Here is a 19,218-nt window from a genome sequence, read left to right on the forward strand (position 1 = left end):
AATACTCTTCCACAAAAATTTGCAGCCTGAAAAGTCTAAATTTAACATACCTTCATGTATTTTGTGTCTTGACTCCTTACTTTCAATCGTCTGATCGTATTTAGAATTGAAACTGACACATACAGCCTCGTTTTCAAACGCGGAAGTGCGCAGATCGACGCTAATAAAAGCGTCGTATTGAGATCCCTCTATGCTGGTATAACCATAAGTCTTTATACTGTGATGGGTATTCGTAACCAAAACACAATGAATTCCTCCAGTTTCCGGAAACAGCCGACATATTCCGAACATGTCGACGTCCTGTCCACATTCGGATAGTATCGTTAGTGTTCGGCTATTTACAGCAGTGTCGGAATGGGGGCCGCATAAATGGGGCGGGGGTGAACCGGTGCGTGCAGTGCACTGATCTCTTGTCAGTATCAGTGGTAGAGATCAGTGGTCCACTGTCCCAATTCAAGGAAAATTCTCCGACAGCGGAGGCGCTTAAAAAGTGTCCCTGACAGATTCTTTCGGAAAGAAGGGTCTGTTTAGGCCAAGAAATTGTGGGATTGTGTCAGTATAACCCAGGATTATCTCTGTAGATTCATGGTCACCTATCTGGGGGCAAAGCAGAAAAAATGTGATTGAAAATTTGTTAGAAGAGCCTGAGAAGGTGAGGGATGTCATTTGAAAATGGCTGCTGAGAAAACGGAACATTCACTTTTGGGGGGTGAGTTTGGTTTTGGCGGATAATTAAAAATTTCATTTGTTAACGTACTAAAAATTGAAAATTAATTGAAATCTGAAGGACCAAACAACACATTGTTTGAGAGGCCTCAGGGACTTAAGTTGCCCGCCATGGGGCAGCAAACTTTGTTGATTTTTACACTATTTTCAATGGGGTCAGAATTTGTTCAATGTACCCCGATCGGCGCGGAGTAAAACTGCGTGCTTATCGCTCCGAGCGTGTTTTGAGGGCGTGTTTTTTGCTACTCAACATTCATCTCCATTATGGAGATCAATGTACTCACCGCACAGGCATGCGTTTATAATGGAAATCAATAGTGCGTTTGAACCAGAGCACGCTGAATACGCGTAATATCTGTGCGCTTGGGGGTGCACTTCAACTCGGGGCGGATAGTAACTAAACGTTCTCTAAGGCCGTTTTCTAATACACGACTTCAGCTCCGTTTGTGGCTTCAACCTTTTTTTCTAACTGCCTGACTTTGAAGTTGTAAGCGTGCTAGTAAGTCATATAGTGCCACAAAACATCAAGTAAACGTGCAATAGAGGCAAACACTGCAGTACTTCAATTTATTTTAAACGCTTCAGGCCCACAATCGGGGATTGGTTTTGGAAATGAGTATTGGAAAACGGCCCAAACGCCCAGTTTAGTGCAATTTCTACACGGTATGCCAAATGAGATATTCCCCCCAGAAATCGTTGCAGAATGTCACACATTTTTTTCCCTTTCCCAGCATAGAGATGTTTTCTTTAGTATTGTCTACATGGAACACGTAAAAAAAAAACACCCAAGGATAATCCAAAGATTTTGCTCGCGGCGGGGGACAAATCACTACACATGCTTGCCAAAGACCTAGTGCCAGTCTATTGGTCCCTTTCTGTATCCTTGGCTCTACAGCAAAACTAAGAAAAAGTGTGGATTTTGTGATTAAACCCAATAGTTCTCATCAAGTGTATTTAGACACGAGGGAGATATTATTCAATGCACCTACGCAGCAGTTATTTCACCGCCGAATCCATGATGTAATCATGTGCGCTGTTCATTAAAGCCCTTCAACACCGTAAATAATCTACGGTTGTGCAAATTTTTCGCAATTCACGACTCGACGAGTAACTCAAATCGGACTACTCGAATGGTAGTTTGGCGATTGGAACAAAAAGAACCCCTTCCTGCTGAGGTCAGACAAACTGCCATGAGGTTTATTTATGAACACGAAGCTGTATGTCCTCATCGGCATGCATGCATCTTTGAAAAACCGCGGTGAACTGTCAAACTGCCAAGCACCATGCACCACGCGGACCACCTAATAATATTTTTCCCACAATTATTATACCCTACAGCATGTCGCAACGTTCAAGCGCGCTGGTTGGTTCTGTGACTGGTACTTGGTACATGTTCATATAAAACAGCAGGAACACGGGGGATCGGGGCCAACGTACATTTAACTTGCTCAAGTCCCTTAAATACTTTATTCGAAAAAGAAAATCAAAGACTGTCTTTTCTTATATACAGAAAGTACAAACCCAAGCATGGGGTTTATTCAGTTCAAGCCACATAAATGAACATGTCTCATCAGGTGTGTTCAGGAAATAATTTCTACCGTCTGTTTTATCTTCCCGAATGATCGGCCCTCCCTCAAAAGTAAAGAATACGAGAGGAACTCGGACTTCCTTTATATCTGTATATGCAGCATAAACTACATTGAGGGCGCTATTACAGATTGAACGTTGATGTCCAACATCAGAGTGAACCACTAAAAATAAATTCCCATAGACAGCAGTGACAAATCCCCATACTCCACAAATATTTTAAAAATACAAATCCCACAGGTGTTCACGCTGCACAGAAAAATGACGTTCCACGTGTCCTCTTTCATTTTCCTTTCAATTTTCGGGGGGTTTACCAATGAATTTTTGAGAAAATTTCACTAGAAGCAGACCACCCCTAACATGCAGAAAATGTCCCTGTCCAGAAAAGAAGCCATTTTGAAAAACCCTCCCTCGGCAAAATGGCTCAAATAGTGCCACTTTCAAACCCGATTGCATCCAAATTGCTCGGAATTGGAAGCCCTGAGTCCGGCCCAGAGGTCCAGTCTCATATTTCTTCGATTCCTCAGTTCCATGGCTCTCAGGGCCCTCTAATATAGAATATTTTGAGTCTATAACTTTTATTAATGAGATCGGCGGACATATTTCTGGCCTAAATATGAGGGGTGCACCCATCACCTTACTTTATTTGGAAGAAAATAAATGTTTTTTTGTTTGGAGGGGGGGTTGGATGGGTGTTGGAAAACCTAGTATTTTGCTGAGCATTTTACGGTGTTGGAAAGTATGATGAATTTACGTATTCTTTCAAGTCACAACATGAATTTATACTAATATTTGGAGTTGGGAAGCAGTACGTTCTTTTCACCTTCTAACTCTCATTCCATTGCAGGATAGTGCGCCAGAAGCGGAAGTGATCAAAACGTCAGGACACGAGAAAGGTAAAGCAATTAATTTCAAGTGTTCACTCCGAAGAATTATGGATTTTACGTTTAACCCCAGTCATAACCAACTCCGTTCGGCCTTAGAAATATAACAAATAGAACCCACGCTCATGAAATGGAGAGGGGGGCTGACCACAGTGTGTAAGCTAGTTGTTTTCACAATGAAAATCTCACTATGATTCGTCAAGTATCGCGTCAGTGGAAAGACGCTGGAGGACCGCATTGTTTGAAAATCTCTGAGGAATTCTGAAAGCTCACCATAAATCCTGGCTTGCTTGAGATGACAAGTGGCTAAGATCATGATTGACGACAACAAAAGTGCACCGCCAATTAGTCAGCAATTACAACGCAGTTTACCTCAATAGTTCCTAATTGGTGGTGAGTAAAACAGGCCCTGTAAAGGGGCTTGTCATTCCAATGTCAGGAGTGCATTAGGTTTTTTTTCCGAGCAAAATGCATCTTCACAGTTCAAGCCGCTGAGTGTTCATGTATGAACCTTTGACGTGCAGTACCCAATTAAATGCCAACAACTGAATTCGAGAGAATCAAACTCACTCAGGCGTAATAGAAGTCACAGAAGCTGCGGCATTGACGATCAATTCATTCACACTTCCCTAAATCGCAAGGAAATTCCACACAAAACATCGCAGCCAGCAATAGATACGGGATAGTCAACCAGGGACGAGTTTTCCGAAGACTAGAATGAAACTTTTTAAAATAGTAAAGCTCAGCGTTTCTCCAAAGTATATCGCAAAGGGGTTCGATATTGTCTCCACAGTAATTACATGTATTTGTTAAACATATACTTTCACCTATTAGAATACAGAGTGTGCAGTAAAGGCCGTAGGAAGTTTTCTGCAGACATCACAGGATGTGAGTTGAGTTTGTTTGGAAGGCAAATGTGTTACAAGCCAGATAATAAAGACAGTTGGACGAACATCATGCTGAGAGGAAGTAGGGATTAAATCCAGCAGAAGGACACTCTGATCTTATTCAAAACTCTAACAACAAGATACCTACATGGTTTTTTAAGGCGATCAGGACTTTCGCATTATAAATCCCTTTATTGTACCAGCCTAACGTGTCTGGTAAATGTCCGTTGCGATAAAGCTTCGAAAGTGAACAAAGTTTTCATTGAAAGAGGATTGAGCCTAGCTAGCGGTGACTTCAAAGCCTTTGATTTAAAAGGAACCTCATTCCCTTGGATTATAATGAAGCGTCTTAAGCCGACATATTTGAGGCGTTTGTTGGGGCAACTGAGCATATACAACCTAACCATCTATACTGAAACGTTCTGAGTATTTCCAGATGTTCAGCGAACTGAAATGAGGGGATTTTGGAGGAAATGTTACTGTAGGCAACAAGGGAACTCCTTTGAATAAGAGAGGACATTAAAAATATTTTCTTTAACAAATTGGAATTAAGCAATGTGCTGGGCTCCACCTTCTGCAGTAATCGAACTCAAAGCGGTGGACTTCCAACGAAAGCGCAACACAATCGCAACGCGACCAGGCCGATTCGTTCAAGGACTAATCCTGAAAAAGCCGGGTTATATTAGGCCTAGGCTCACAGCCGGGGGGGGGGCGGATTGCGCTAAAAGAGTCCAGCCGTCTCATACAACATTTTTTAAAACACAGCATGCATGTACAAATACTGCTTATCAGTACAAATGTGGAGTTTCGACTCAATTTGACATATTTTCCGTTACGGCCATTTGAATGTGGAGGCTACACTCGTGCCAGCCAGCGTGCACTGGTCAACGTAGCGGAAAAGAACACATTAATTTTTGCTAACCTATCTCAGTAACGAGGGTGCTGCTTGAGTACAGCATCTTCGATTTTACATTTGTGTCAAAATGACTGTGACCTGCTTAAAAATTTGCTCAAGGCCTCGGCTCGTAAAAAAACAGCTATATCGGAAAAGTTGGCTGAGAGCGGATTCTGCCACCAGCTCTGTTTAGGTTTAAAAATGCCTGCCTACCTGAGCAACTGAACCTGGCTAAGCATGATCTCCTCCTAAAATACCCGAGCTTCTGACAAAAATTCAAAAGCCTGATGAACTTTGAAAAGTCAGACCGCACCAACCGGGAAAAACAATATGACGAGACATCAGAGCATGAGGAGTGGAATACATCCCAGTCACAGGAAGGGAATCCACCTTAAATTGTTACAGCGTATAACTTTCCAACGGCTTGGTCTCCGGACTCTAAAAAAAATGTAGCTCTAGCTTTTTATCCCTCCCCCCGGTGGGGGGCCTTACCTGCAAGATTTTAGCGACTGATCGTCGGCAAAAATCAAGATCACCAACCTGAAGGATAAACTTGTCGACTTGCTACCGGGGGCTTTTCCAAGTCGACCTTTTAACCCACGGTATGTTCAGAGCGCTGGAGCAATCAACACCCAACCGCCATGTCAACATCGATGCCTTAGGCTGGTCATAGCATCGTGTGATGTGTGGAGAGTGTGCGCCAGAGGAGCACCAGGCAGTGGTGGCTAAATAAACATCACGCGGGTATGGCCGAAACCTCGAGTCGCTTGTATAGCTCCATGCTTGTTCACAAGAAAAAAATCTGATCAGGCGAGCTACAAAATACCTTAAACAGGACTCTTTCATGGTACGTGTTGTTACTGCATGTCTGATAGTAGAGAACTAGGTCAATTTGAAATTCCAGACATGGTCCTTAAACCATTTTGCATTTGGAAGCAGGATTTGTAAACCGCAGTGATACCAAAAACCCAATGAAAATGAAGATGCCGTCCCAAACTCTCCGGCATGGCGCCTTCGTATACCTCCAGTTTCTATCATGACCATTCTCAAGATAGTTCCATTGCGTGCGTCACAGGTCCTTATTAGTTTACCTGTGGAGGTGATTAAGATCGAGTGGCTTGGTAATGGCACAGTGATGGACATGATAATGAAGGCTGAAAGATGAAACTGTCATTGTTTCAATGATAACGGTTTCAAATCAACTAGATCCCTGTACATCAAGTAAATAAAGACGATTAATGGTGTTATTTGCCTCTACGTGGCTGACGTGAGTCCATCTGGACTGTAACAGAGGTTTTTAAATAGGTTAATTGTGTAAAGCCAGTAGTCGATTCCATCTTTAGTGTTTTTCTCTAGAGGCGGTATTTGCACGTCATCCGGAGTTTATCATGCCACAAACATCAAGTGGTAACGCAAATAACAGTCTCTAATGAGCCAAATCCATTATGGGTAGGCAAGCTGAAATCCTACGCAAGCAGAGTTAAGCGATGTGGTGGGCTGTTCGAAGTGTTTACATGAAATGATTCATGGGAATTCATCGCTGTATGCGTGGGTATGATTCATGGCATAAATTCAATTAAAAATTTCGTCCAAAGCGATATGGAGACAAAGAGAACCTGGGAAATATAAAGTAGGCCTAAAACATTGTTGCCGTCGAAAACGTTGGCAATCAAAACTTTTTACTGCAAATCAATATGTTCGCGTCCTTTGCTGCTGGATGGGTGGATGTGGTGAAGTTTAATAGACAGCCTAGAGTATGTTCACAGAGCTGCGTTGATTACCTGACCCATGGTGGACAAAGCCCCGTCCATCGTCCATCTATATACCATGCATCGGGTCATTCAGCTCACGTCCACTGCAGACACCCACATCCACCAAGCACCCAGCTAACCTTTTCATACACCCACGAAAATTGACAGCCTCTATATTACAAACTTAACCTCTATACCATTACTCTGACAATCAAACCTCCAATCCAACATCCACACTCTCACACCGTCCCTTCTTGTATAGTTATCTATCCCTTGCACCAAAGAGTGCATCCGCTGGTGGAGTTCAAGAGTAATTACATGTAGTTCTTTTTGAAAAAAAAAGGCCTTTACCGAAATCGTGCGCTATATTCAACGCGGCATTAATGATTAAAGATATGTGTAGCTCATGACTTGCGATGGCAAAATTTAAAATAAGCATTCATTTTGGGGGATATTGCCTTCCTTTAACCCCTTCCTTGGACCCATCAGTACATAGCCGATGCAATATGCAACTATATATTTAAAAAACACATCAAACAAGTGACCTCTTCTGAATCATTGCTAGCCCCATGCATGGGTTCACAAAGGATCAGGGACTGTGTTTCTCCTGAACATGGAGAGCAATGGAAAATTTCGGTAGAAGAACCAAATTTGAAGATTCACAGGATAATAAATCGGGAGTTCAGTTAAAAAGCAAGGTTTTCCAATATATCACTCAGGCGTTCGTGATCCCCGGTTTTAGGCATGGAACTTTTCAATTGAAATACATGTACAAAGACGACCTAGCTCTTGATGCAAAAATCGTCCGTGACGTGACCCCCTAAGCTTTGCATAGTTTATCCTGCGGTTTATCGGCTAGTAGTTTAGTGAGTGCTTCCAGTCTGACGCGTGGGACGTACGGCTCTGACCAATTAACGAGTATTATCGGCAAGCCTTTGTCGGCACCTTTGTAATGTTTAGGGGGTAGTGGGCAATGATTGAGCTATAATTAATCCTCAGGGAATGGGCGATGTAAGCAAAGCAATGCGTGGCAGCAGTCGAGAGTAGTCGCTACTGTACCTGCACATTCAGATCACTACTCATTTGGAAGCGATGTCTGTGTTCCTGATCGAAAGAACAAAAAGCTTTATTTCTTGTGTGAAATGTTAGTGATTGTTTTTTTTCTTCTTGGCTAAAAAACGGGTATAGCATCATTAACTGGAAAAGTTGAACAGCTATGCTGCCAGGCACCATCGTTGAATTTGTCAGTACATAATATGATGTTTGCTGACGCACATGTACTATTAGCTGTTTGAAGTCTACGTATGACTTCTACTCCTCGGACTGAACCAGTAGGTTAAGGTTGATAACATTGCCGTCCAAAGATTTTACCCTCTGTTGAAAAAATGGCGAACACAGTAGTATCATACTCATGTTGGGTGAAGGTTGGGCTTGTTCTTTTGCTGTGTGCTTTGACATCCACCAACGGTGTGTATGTTCACGAGCGGAGACGGGAGCTGTTGCTGGACACAAGCATTGACTCAAGTGATCGGCCGAGTATCCAGGGTGATACTAGCAAGCATCATGAAAATCAGAACCCAGCAGAGTTGGGAATGACATCACCTAAACGGAAACCGTTCCAGAGAACTTTGGTGAGTAACTTTTTTGTAAACGTATACGTCGAAGTATTTCTTAATAATCTTAATTTCATGAACACGAATACTATTTCCTCGAACCCTGGATTGTGAGAGCTCGGCAGGATTTTTCATGTAGCTATCATTAGATCTAAAGTCTATGATGTGCTTCATCTCAACATGATCAATAAAACGTGGCTAGGCCTATGCTAGTATTGAAAATGATTGAAGTATACATAAGTACCTTAGATACAATTATTCATTAATAAGTGAAATACTAATTTGAGTATTTGCTGAGTAGGTTTGGCATCAAGTCAAAATATGCATGTCATGCGTGTAGTGGAGGGAACGAAAGTGGCTAGATTGACATCTTTTTCTTGGAATCAATACTTGAAATTTCTTAAGCTGTTCGGATTGAAACGGTATTTAAGATACAGATATTCAAAGTCTACATGTAAATTTGTAATTCTGTCAAATATGGAAAACCTGGCTTGAAGGAATACATGTGTTGCATATATACCTACCACTTTTCCAGTCTCTCCTATAAGCATTCGTTCGACCTTGGCACAGTCAAACACATAACATTTCTCCCTATCACATGAATTTCTCTACCAAAATATGTGGATCAAGGGTATCTTGTAATAAATCACGTTTTTTGTCGTGCCATGACAGGCCTATGTCAAAGACCCAACGTTCATGTACATGAAAGTCGTAATGTGGGAGACAGATGTGTGCTTGAAATGCACGAGTTGGTATTTTATTGTTGGGTTTGTAAAGATCTAAAGGCATGTCAAAACCTTTTTGAAATTGACAGGTTTGAAAACAATACGAAGCTGACGACATGACTTGGGGACGACTTGACCAACATTCCTGAATAGCAAGTTTGATTTGCTAATAATAGGAAGCCAAATGTTTTTTGAAAAAGCCAGACTTACTAGCAATGGATGAGGAAATTTTACACAAAATTATCTTGTATGAATTGGAAGTGATATTTTGGCCTCACTAAAGACTTTAAACACATGCAACGGTGATTTCAACATATCACGCTTTTCTGTCCACTTTTGTGTGTGTGTATTTGCCTGCAACTGGGGACCCCCTCTGTCAATCGGGGACCGCATTGTCCTCCATTGTTCAGGGTCCCCAATTGAATGCAGAAACAAACTCGCAAATGTTTTCAAGTTGTCAGCTGGTTGACATACATGTATACTCTCGATAACTGGGACGCGGCTGAAGAATGTAGTAGCTAACCTTAAATATTATCGCTGTGCTTGTACTACTTTGAACATTTTTATTAAATTGTACCATAAAATTTGAATGCCGGATTTTTTGTCATAATTATCTGCATCGTAACCCTGTACTAAATTTAAGGAATGAGTCGCACAGCCCATTGAGTCAATCCTTGCTGTGAGGTGGAGACCTCTGGCTGTTGCTCTGTAATAGTGAGCAGGTGTATTTAGCAACCCCATTGTGAATACCACGGGACTAGACCAACCCCAGGGTCAATATGCAGGCTCCCAAAACCCCAATATGTACTATACTGCGCCACCATCTTTTTGTCATGGATGTTACATCTCAATCTTTTATTAAATTGTCTTTTTTTCTGGTTCTCAGTCTTACGGTGATGGGGGATTCATCAACCATGCTTATAAAAAGAACCAAGCTTCCCTAAAAAACTACAGTTGCAACGTCAAGTGATGTTGCTGTGACTTGAGAGACAACTGTTGAACGTTGAGAAGACAATAATTGGTAAACATTTCGTTTACCTGATCCCTTTACACTGGTTACTTTGCTGGTTGTGTTTAGGCCTTAAGCCATTCGTCTGTGTTGACATTTCTTCGCAAAGTTTATATTTCAGCTTTATAACTGTCGTTGTGTATTAATATAGAATCTGTTGGATCATGCCGGATACAAGTCTACGGTATGAACTATATCCACCCAAGAGCCAAGAAGAGCTATTTTTTTCCTCCACGGTGATGAAATTCTGTATAAGGTGTGGATTTGGGTAGGCTACATTGCAGTTCAACTTTGTAAAATTAACGTACGATAAATTATTCCTACTGTCAGACTGAGTCGGTACGTAACAGGTAAAACCAAGTGGTTTCCTGAAGCCTCAGTCTCAAATTTGTGCCAAACGGTATGGAAGTATATTTTCGAAAGGAAGGCTTATACGGTGTAATGTTTTACAGGATACATGTATCTCGGATTTCTGTCATCACCCTCGACGTAAATAAAAAATTAGCTGTCTTCAGGGCTACTTCAGTCCATTCTGCAAGAGGTCTGCAAGAGAAATTGAACGCTTGGTTTAAGAAAGTTTATTATTGGGAAAGACTCAAAGGCTGCCGCGTCTCGAAAGTTCACCACATGTACGGCAGTCCATGGAGAATTCGAAGAAAATCTGTTCAACAGGCGCCGGACAGTTTCCCAGCTGGTGAGTTTCTTCAAGTTCTATCTGCTATCACAGTCAGCCACGATAGACTTTCTCGATAGATCAGTATTAGGTTATAACTTAATAGAAAAAAAGAGCTTACTGCATTCAGAAGGGTGTTGAATTTTCTTTCAGGAGCATCACGCCGACTCTTGTAGGTGACGAGAGGACTACACGGAGCAGTTGCATTCTTGTACGGAGCATTCAGCATTCTTGTTAGAAGGTCTGAAACCTTCCCCATCGCATTCCACAATCCACTCGAGCATGGACACTAAAATGTGCTGGTATAGAGTTCTGAAGTATGGCTTCCATTGATCGAATTAACACTTAAAAATTAATAAGAAAGCTGTAACCCTGATCACATGGTAAAATTTCGTTTTTATAGCAAAATCAAATGCGAACATTAAGCACTCTAAACGGGGCTAGCTTTTACACATCGTACCTTTCTGTTGTGTTTATAAGCGAAGTGGGATGTGGATGTGTGCGTGTATGTGTACACTTGTACAGTACTTTACAGTAAAAAGTTGTAAGAGCTTGAATCACTTATTATATTAGAATCTGTCAATTTTTCGACGTATGATAAATTGTTACATTTTCCTTGTTTCTGCAGTTGACTTAGTCGACGATTGTCTGCTTTGGTTGTTGTACAACTAAAGTAGTCCGCTTCATCCAGGAAAAAGAGGAAATATAGCGTGTCCTCATTTGTGTTATTGTGGTCATAGGGCGCAAACTTGAAGCGGTAACTTGTAGGAGGAGCCCGTTGTGACATTGAAGAGAGCAGAATGGGGGGGGGGGGGGGGTGATCGACACTCGCCCGACAGGGATGACATCCTCAGTGCCTGCTTTTATACTAAGTTTAAGGTTGGCACTTGAGCTCAGTGTCCACCATGAGGCTGTGGGATAAACAGCATTCATGGTCAGAGATTCACATGACAATGCCGGCCTGAGAATTCCAATATGATGTCATTTTAACTTTTTTTCATCAAAAATAAATAGGGGGCAAGTTAAGGTGGAGCATTCTCCCTCCATGGTTGGAGCTAGTATCTACATTTAGTTTGGCAGTGGTTGGATTTGCTGGCAGAACTGCCCTCACGGGTGGGTCAACATTCTCCCGCTATCTTAGCCCGCAAGGCCAACTGACGGGTGTGTAACTCTAGGAATGCTGGAGAGAGGGTTAGGCTCTTGTTCGTTTGTCGGTAGTTTTTTGGCAGGTAATTGCTGCCAATTGCCGGTTGATCACTCGTAGATGATCCCCGACAGGGTGGGTCACAGTTGGCACTCGTTTAGCTGTTATTAATTCAAAATTGCTGTAATTGCCTAGCACTGCGGGGTCTCGGTCTAAGTGAAATATGGAGCCCCAGCTCTGCCATTAGATATGCACTTTCATGTGAGACGTGCAAAGGGAACACGTTTTTCCTACCACCACCATTGATAAATCTAAATCTATTTTCCATTCTGTAATTTCATTAAAAAGAAACCGACTGTCTTCTTATCTGGGGGAAGCGAGCCATCTTGGATCCATTAATTTCTCATTTTGATGAGAAGTTTTGAAACTAGTCGCCATTTTGCATGATCATTAGGACGCAGTGATATACGGGGGGCAAATTTCCCTTTCTGGAGACATGTTGCAGACTTTCTAGGAAATGAAACCGTGACAACACACCTGATCTTGGGGGGTGAGGACTGTTGCAGTGGTATAAAAATAAGGTAGTCATTTTTGGATAAAAATTCATTCCCCCCTCTCCCCTGGACCCAATATCCCTGGATATGTCTTTGCCAGGACGCCAAATGTCTGTACTTGTTCTTAAAAATAGTTTGCCACTTTGGCAAAAAATAATCAGCCGCACATTGAAACAAAATTGCAATCACAGCGCACCTGTGGCAATAAAGATCTTTTGACTCTTGAATTTATCCTTGATTTAGTGCATATCAGCTACAAGCGATCAGGTCGTTGTTATCTTTCACTTATTTCATTACGTGTTTATATATACACGTTTCTTCATTTTTCCAACAGTGAAAATGGTTTTACATTCATCGTTTTAAGTTTCCAGATTCTATGGCCTTGGGAGACGTCAGGCCGTCCGGGATCAGTGAGAAATCAAATGAATAAATAAACAGTTGGATCTTGGCCTCTCGGTGCCACGGTCTCCCCCCCAGGTGTGACGGTTGCTTCTGAAGAAGCCGATCTTCAAAGCTGAGCAGGCATTCCACCGACAACCAGTGTTGCTCTAACAATGCTTTATGCAGCTGCTGCCAGTGTACTGGGCGCCATCGCCCGCCTGTCAATTGCTACCATATTAAGTTACATTACTGGTGGTTTCCTTCCACATTTTCCCACGTGGAAACACAGGGCCGTGCGAGTAATCTCTCAGTATTATACGTTGTACATGTAAATGTACATGTGTGAACCGAGTTGCAAGTATGGTTCAATTGTTCAATTAGTATTTCAACTTGTTTCCTTAAATACTTATGTCGTTTTCTTTGTCCATTACTGTAGTTATTCTTATGGTTCTGATCCCTAGGCCTCTAGCTTCAAACGCTGACGTAGTTGTGTTGATAGGCTGCATGGATATTGCTGTAGCGTATCACCGAAGGAAAGAAAATTAAGGCCAGGTCTTTATAAATGCAGGAATTATTGTACTTACGCAATTTAATTATTGATGTTTGCATTTAAAAATGCCATTGTGTCGTGACCCTTCAAGATAGTATAATCGCATCGAACATGGCCTGTGGGAACTTCAACCTTTTGAAACAAATGAAACAAGATGGTTGTCATAAGATGATATCAAGCCTTATCACACCACTTGCTAAACACGTACCGGTACATGTAGTGACCTAGTTTCAAGTGTGAATGCCTTCCACTAGCACATGGGCCCACTGCCTCAAAATGGAGACCTGTTGCATAATTTGACCACCGTTTTTCTTCAATTTTGACTTGCCATTTTCAAAGAAAAACTTCTATTGGATCATTATTTGAATGCATTGGCAATGTCTTATTAATATTAACTTGTCGCAAATGGGGAAATTACATGCCATGCCATGGTGTTCCCTGAAGAAAGGGAATGTTCAAGTACCGTTTGAAAATATTGCAAACAGGTGATTATCTTCATACAGAATATTACAATCAAGCAAAATTAATCTTTTCTTTTAGAATTCTGGTTGGACCAAAATTTTTGTGGCACATTTTTTAAAAACGCATCAATAATTATAGGGTCTACGTGTATGCAGCCCGCTCATTGAAGCTTCATGAAGGCTAGTTGAATAGGCTGCGTATGCGTAGACAAAGTCTTTACGTGTTTTAACAGTTCTTTTTTCTACGGAAACTATTCTCTCCTTGAAATAATTTGTAGCGACTGCCATGCCCTCTACTACTCGCACTCTTATAAGTTAAAAAAAAATCGTCAGTGACGACTGTTACCCATCACCTTGGTTCAACCATACAGCTATGAATATGGGTTGAAACGTATTGAGTGTGTATTTAAATCTGACAGAGGGCGCTACTGTGTTAATGGACCTGTGCCATTATCACATTCCGTCTGAAATTCAAGCTGTCACTTCCGTGCAAACCTCTTGAATGACCGTCACTTCAAAGTGACATGCTTGTTTGTCATATCTCATGTTTATAATGCATGAAAGTTTGCTACAGGCAAATCCCTATTGACTCTGTCTAAACAGTCTGTCGGTCAGGCAACTACACTCGCCCAAGTGTTTTCTTAGCTATTTGCGGAACTTCTTTGAAAATGGGGTACATCAGCTGTCAGTGGCCGGCGGTTTGTGTATGGCTCGACTGTGAGGATAAAATTCAAGGGAGCTCTTTTAAGTATGAATTACAAAATCAGTTGGAAGACAAAACATATACATAACTTGCGATTTGCCCAGGAATAGAATTACATTGTTGAGGTATTTTCAGACGGTTATTAAACTAAAGTGACTGCAAGTGTTAAGTTTTTCTCGAAGATCACTGCCGAAATTGTTGAAGTTTTGACTCCAACTTTCATTGTTCAAAATTTGAAGGTCTTATGCAACGGTGATGATGATTGCGAACAGAAGTCATTTTGTCATGGGAGGGAGAGGGCCACAAGTCATGTCTTCCCTGCAGACGGTCCAGAAGACGCTGCCAGCGGAATGGCATGTGTTGTCATGGCAACGTGTGCCGACAAGGCCGATGTGTTCCAAAGGAGATGCGATACGATTCTTCATTTGCAAAAGCTTTTTCTACCGATTCGGAAGAAGAAAGTATTTCCCAACACACCAGAGAAAACATGCGGAAACGTGAGTAAATTTGAGTCATATTGTTTTGTCATCTATGAGGGGAAAAACATTTAACTTTCAAACTGATTTTCTTCATTGTCAGTAAGTGTAGAGTGTAGGTTCTAAGTAATGCGACCATTCAGGTCAATTTCCAGAAGTATTAACAAATAGTTCATGGTCGTGTACACGGTGTACAGTGTGTAATGTACTTGTTACACACACTCTGAGCTGACAGTAAGTTAAAAGCCAGTCATGTGACGTGTCAATACCATGGTGGCGTAAGCATCTTTATTGGGTGTTACCATCCTGAAGCTGGCATAGTGCCTCCACCATTGCAAGACTTTAGAGGCGTACGTATGACGAGATGCCGGGATCTGTCAGTAAATGAACGTGCTGGATTCAAATCTCACCTAATGCGTTTAATGTGGGTAGCATTCACCACGTTAAGGGGATATGTTCTTGCATTAAAGGGACAAGTTCTTTTGTTAGGCAAATCTGGACCTAGTTGGTGGACATTTGCTTTGTCCCCATAATGTTTTTGTTCCCCACAAAATAGGTAAAATATCGAGTGTATGACCCCACAACTATGGGTGTGGAAATGTATGGGTTAACCTAACATTGAATTAACAAGTCTCCCCAAAACCTCTCTTCTTCATTATTATCTTTATTGATGCTGACTTTATTTCTTTCTTTTGGCGACAGTTCGTGAAGACGAGGTGTGTGAGGCAACCGACCAGTGCGCTCAGGGTCTTTGTTGCGCGCAGCACTTCTGGACGCGCATATGTAAACCAATCTTAGTGGAAGGAGATGTATGCACCAAGAAACGAGATCGCCTAACTGCAGTCTTCCAAAGATGCCACTGTGGTGACTCTTTGTCATGTAAAAGACATCCTTCGCCCGATTTTCCGTTACCATACCCTGCCAGTTCTCCAAAACAAAAAAAACGCCTTTCAAATGAAGACGGTGTCATTGTCAAAGTAGTGAACGAGAACGATGAGCCTCCCATAAGGATTGAAGTACAAGTGACAAAAGATGAATTGCAGCATGAATGGAATGGAGAGGCAGATAACACTGATGGTGACCGACCAGACAGAGAAATAGTTGAGGATTTACGTTAGCGAAGCTCGGTCCGATGTATGAAAATCATTGGGATGATGATGACGATGATGACGTAGAAGACACAAATCAGATGGGAGAGAGTACGTCCATTGTCACCAGGTCACCGGGACTTCAGGCGAGCAGTGCCCGATCAGTTACCAGTTTAATGGAGGGTTTTATGACCTACATAGGTGGGTCATATATTGGCAGCAATTAAAAAACGAATAAGTATCCATAAGCAGCGCAGTGATACGGGTTTTGTTAATATTGATAGTCTATTGTGAGTATAACCAGTATCATATCGAGTTTTAAAACGGCTGCTACATTATTGTCTAAACGCGTATAGAATTAAAGGACGCGCTTTAATTGAATTAATGTATGGTTTGGAAATACTACTCTTTCTTTCCCCATTCTTCATGTTACAATTCGGGGGTGTTTCGATGTCATCTATTTCATGTATAGAGTATAAATTTTTATCAAAATACAACTAGCGCATTATTGTAAAGCCCAGTCGTCAGCGGAAGTAAAAAATTTACAAAACGGTCGACCGTCCAAACTTTGCCTGGCACCCTGTGTTTCAAAGGTGTATTTAAATGCAAAAACGATGGATCAAAATGTAACTTCCGACTAACCATGATCGATGTCCTGCCACCCATCAAGCCAACTTAATTAATCTCAAAAGAGAGTCTGACACGCACTTTTTCCATCGTTGCATAATACGGATTGTATGTCACAAGTAAGCGAAAGGAATATTCTTGAAACTCACAGTCAAAACTTTTGTGCAGAATTTGCTGGTCAATGGACAACCGCTCCCTTGTTCATACTACCATAGCAATTGTGCTGTCATGTATCAAGTGGAAACATAAACATGTTACATCCTTTCCCTTATACTACCATAGCAATAGTTCTGTCATGTATCAAGTGGAAACATATACCTGCACATTTTAATATTGAAGTGCTTTTTTTAGTTATCAGTGACCATTTTCTTTGATTTTAGTCGGTATTAACGATTTGTTGGGTAGAGTTTACCTCATACAAGTGGACATATATTTATATCTCTTTATAATATTTAATCGAAAATTGAGAATCCACCCACCTGCTTATCATTTAACTGACATACTGATATAGAGAAAGATCAGTATTATATACATGTATAACTTCGTTCTGACTTGACGAAACTGTTGTTTTTGTTTGTTTTTAAAGACACAACTTACAAAATAGTGCTAGAGCCAGAGGTGAGTCTGTTTAACAGTAATGCCAGCTTAACTTAAAAATAATCACTTAAAAAGCACACTTTAACATTGAGAAGCGTCACTGATTGAACATGTCGAAACAGAGTTTTAGGCCAGCTCAATTTGTTTTCTGAGGTTAAATATTGGTTCAAAAATACTTTTCACTCTTCAAGTCGTGGTTGTTCTAAACCCAACCCTTTGCATTCAATTTAGATATCACATTTGTGGACTATAACAAACACAATCACCTGTCCTTTTGTTAATAAATATACTATACGACAGGACATCATGCATAAACCTTCGACTTTTTAAACGATTGCTTTAACTTTAAGGGGGTTAATACGACCATACCATATACATGTACCTTTCAACAAGGGTCATGGTATCACTTTTAAGTGGAGATCATAAATGTTAGAATAACAAAGGTTTCATGTCCAGGGCCATGCATGATTGAGCACCATCAACAAGAATTTAGGGTGCAAAAATGTGGTTGGTTCACTTTCATGATACCACTATGGCCAGAATGGATATGCCAGGCCTTTTGGATTAACCCCATTGCATAACCTGGCAAAACATTATTCACAATCAAGGTGCGGCAGGTGGCCATGTGAAATGCAACGAGGCCTCAATAAGTGAACCGGTGCAGTTTTAGCACCATGATTTCAATCCGTTGGTATTCACTTTTATGCAACAACATGAATAGGTAAGAAAGGTTTCATTTGAAAGCTCTTATCTTCAATTTTATTGCTGTGGCCCTCAAAATGCTATGTGGGATACCACAGGGCTATATTTTACCTTTTTTGAAAGAAGTGTTGGCTACTTCACTACTTCAAAGCTGTTCTCAGTTTGAATGAGTTGCAAACTGAGTTCAGTTTGAAAAAGTTGCAACTTATTTCTAATACGTACATACCATTTGAAAAAGAGATTTCTCTCACCTGGCTGTTCAAGGAGAGGTTCTTTTTGCACATTTAACATTAAGAGACTGTCGAGTGGTCATTACTATTTAAATCTGAGGTACACCTGATACGGTGATAAATTTACATGTGCATTTGAATGCGAGGCCAATTTGAAAGTCGCGAAGTATTTCTTGCCCTGTTACCCCACATTTCTGTTCCCTGGAGCTAAACCACTTATGCACGAAACGAAATGGCAGGTCTCGTCATTAACCCCAGCACACAAATCCCAACCGCCTAACGGACAGAGTGCGAGTCGCCCAGCCTAGCCCAGGTAATGATAAAAGCTTTAAAACCCGTATCTCACTGAGCTGCGACAGCTCGCGACTAGTTGAAGAAACAAAACTGAAAAAAAAAACCCACAAGAATGTAGTGACAATTTTCACTTGGGACTCGTACCGATTTGTTACTTACGTCACATTTGCGTAAGTCACACGAGCTCCTGGCAAAATTTCGGTCAGAATTCGCCTGGAGTTCACATATACATATATGCCGTGCGACTGTAGCACGACATTTTGCGCCTGGCTCGCACCTGGATTGGCGGATTTTCATTTTTGTCTTCAACCAGTCACAGTTTAGTTTCATAGGTCGCCAACCCCCTCGCAAAGTTTCATATTTCTCGCACTTTCTGACTCGCAGAAACTAAATTGAGAAGGGTTCAAGACAGGTTTGAGACACCAGCAAGGACTCTGACTATTTTGACAGAAAATTTGTCACTTAACATTTTTGAACATGTTCAAAAATTCTCCCAACACGAAAGCGAGACTGCGACTCAAGCGAGGATATTGAAAAAAACCTGAACGTTTCGAGACATTTTTGAAATTCTTTCGGGAATGCCGTTCGCAAATTGTCTGCAACAGTCGCAGCCCAGTGAGATACGGGCTTAAGAAGCAGAAGTTCTTCACGTTGCAGATCA

The 19,218-nt window shown here is 41.3% G+C and overlaps 1 protein-coding gene and 1 long non-coding RNA gene across 3 annotated transcripts in view; both read left to right on the forward strand.

Moving 5' to 3' along the window:
- LOC147795973 (uncharacterized) overlaps window positions 1-4,386 on the forward strand; it is a 107,792-nt gene extending 103,406 nt beyond the window's left edge. For both annotated transcript variants that reach the window (XR_015423351.1, XR_015423350.1), the window contains 2 exons: window positions 3,161-3,209; window positions 4,032-4,386. This is a non-coding gene — a long non-coding RNA (uncharacterized LOC147795973). The remainder of the gene's footprint in view (window positions 1-3,160; window positions 3,210-4,031) is intronic.
- Window positions 4,387-7,611: 3,225 nt separating this feature from the next.
- On the forward strand, window positions 7,612-16,137 carry LOC147795977 (dickkopf-related protein 1-like). Its single transcript, XM_087129964.1, has 3 exons — window positions 7,612-8,361; window positions 14,783-15,040; window positions 15,722-16,137. Exons 2-3 carry the CDS (start codon window positions 14,899-14,901, stop codon window positions 16,135-16,137), a joined length of 558 nt encoding a protein of 185 aa, XP_086986090.1. The 5' UTR covers window positions 7,612-8,361; window positions 14,783-14,898.
- The last annotated feature ends 3,081 nt before the right edge of the window (window positions 16,138-19,218 follow it).

Source organism: Acanthaster planci, linkage group LG19 (assembly GCF_054643075.1).
Source record: "Acanthaster planci isolate LZ-2023a linkage group LG19, COTS_SCS, whole genome shotgun sequence".
Lineage (NCBI taxonomy): Eukaryota > Metazoa > Echinodermata > Asteroidea > Valvatida > Acanthasteridae > Acanthaster > Acanthaster planci.

What these genes read in the sequence shown, in the direction of transcription:
- LOC147795977 (XM_087129964.1), top strand. Translation starts at nt 14,899, where the DNA reads ATGTGTTGTCATGGCAACGTGTGCCGACAAGGCCGATGTGTTCCAAAG. An exon ending in CAGAGAAAACATGCGGAAAC is followed by an intron (nt 15,041 to 15,721) that starts GTGAGTAAATTT and finishes TTTTGGCGACAG; the next exon opens with TTCGTGAAGACGAGGTGTGT.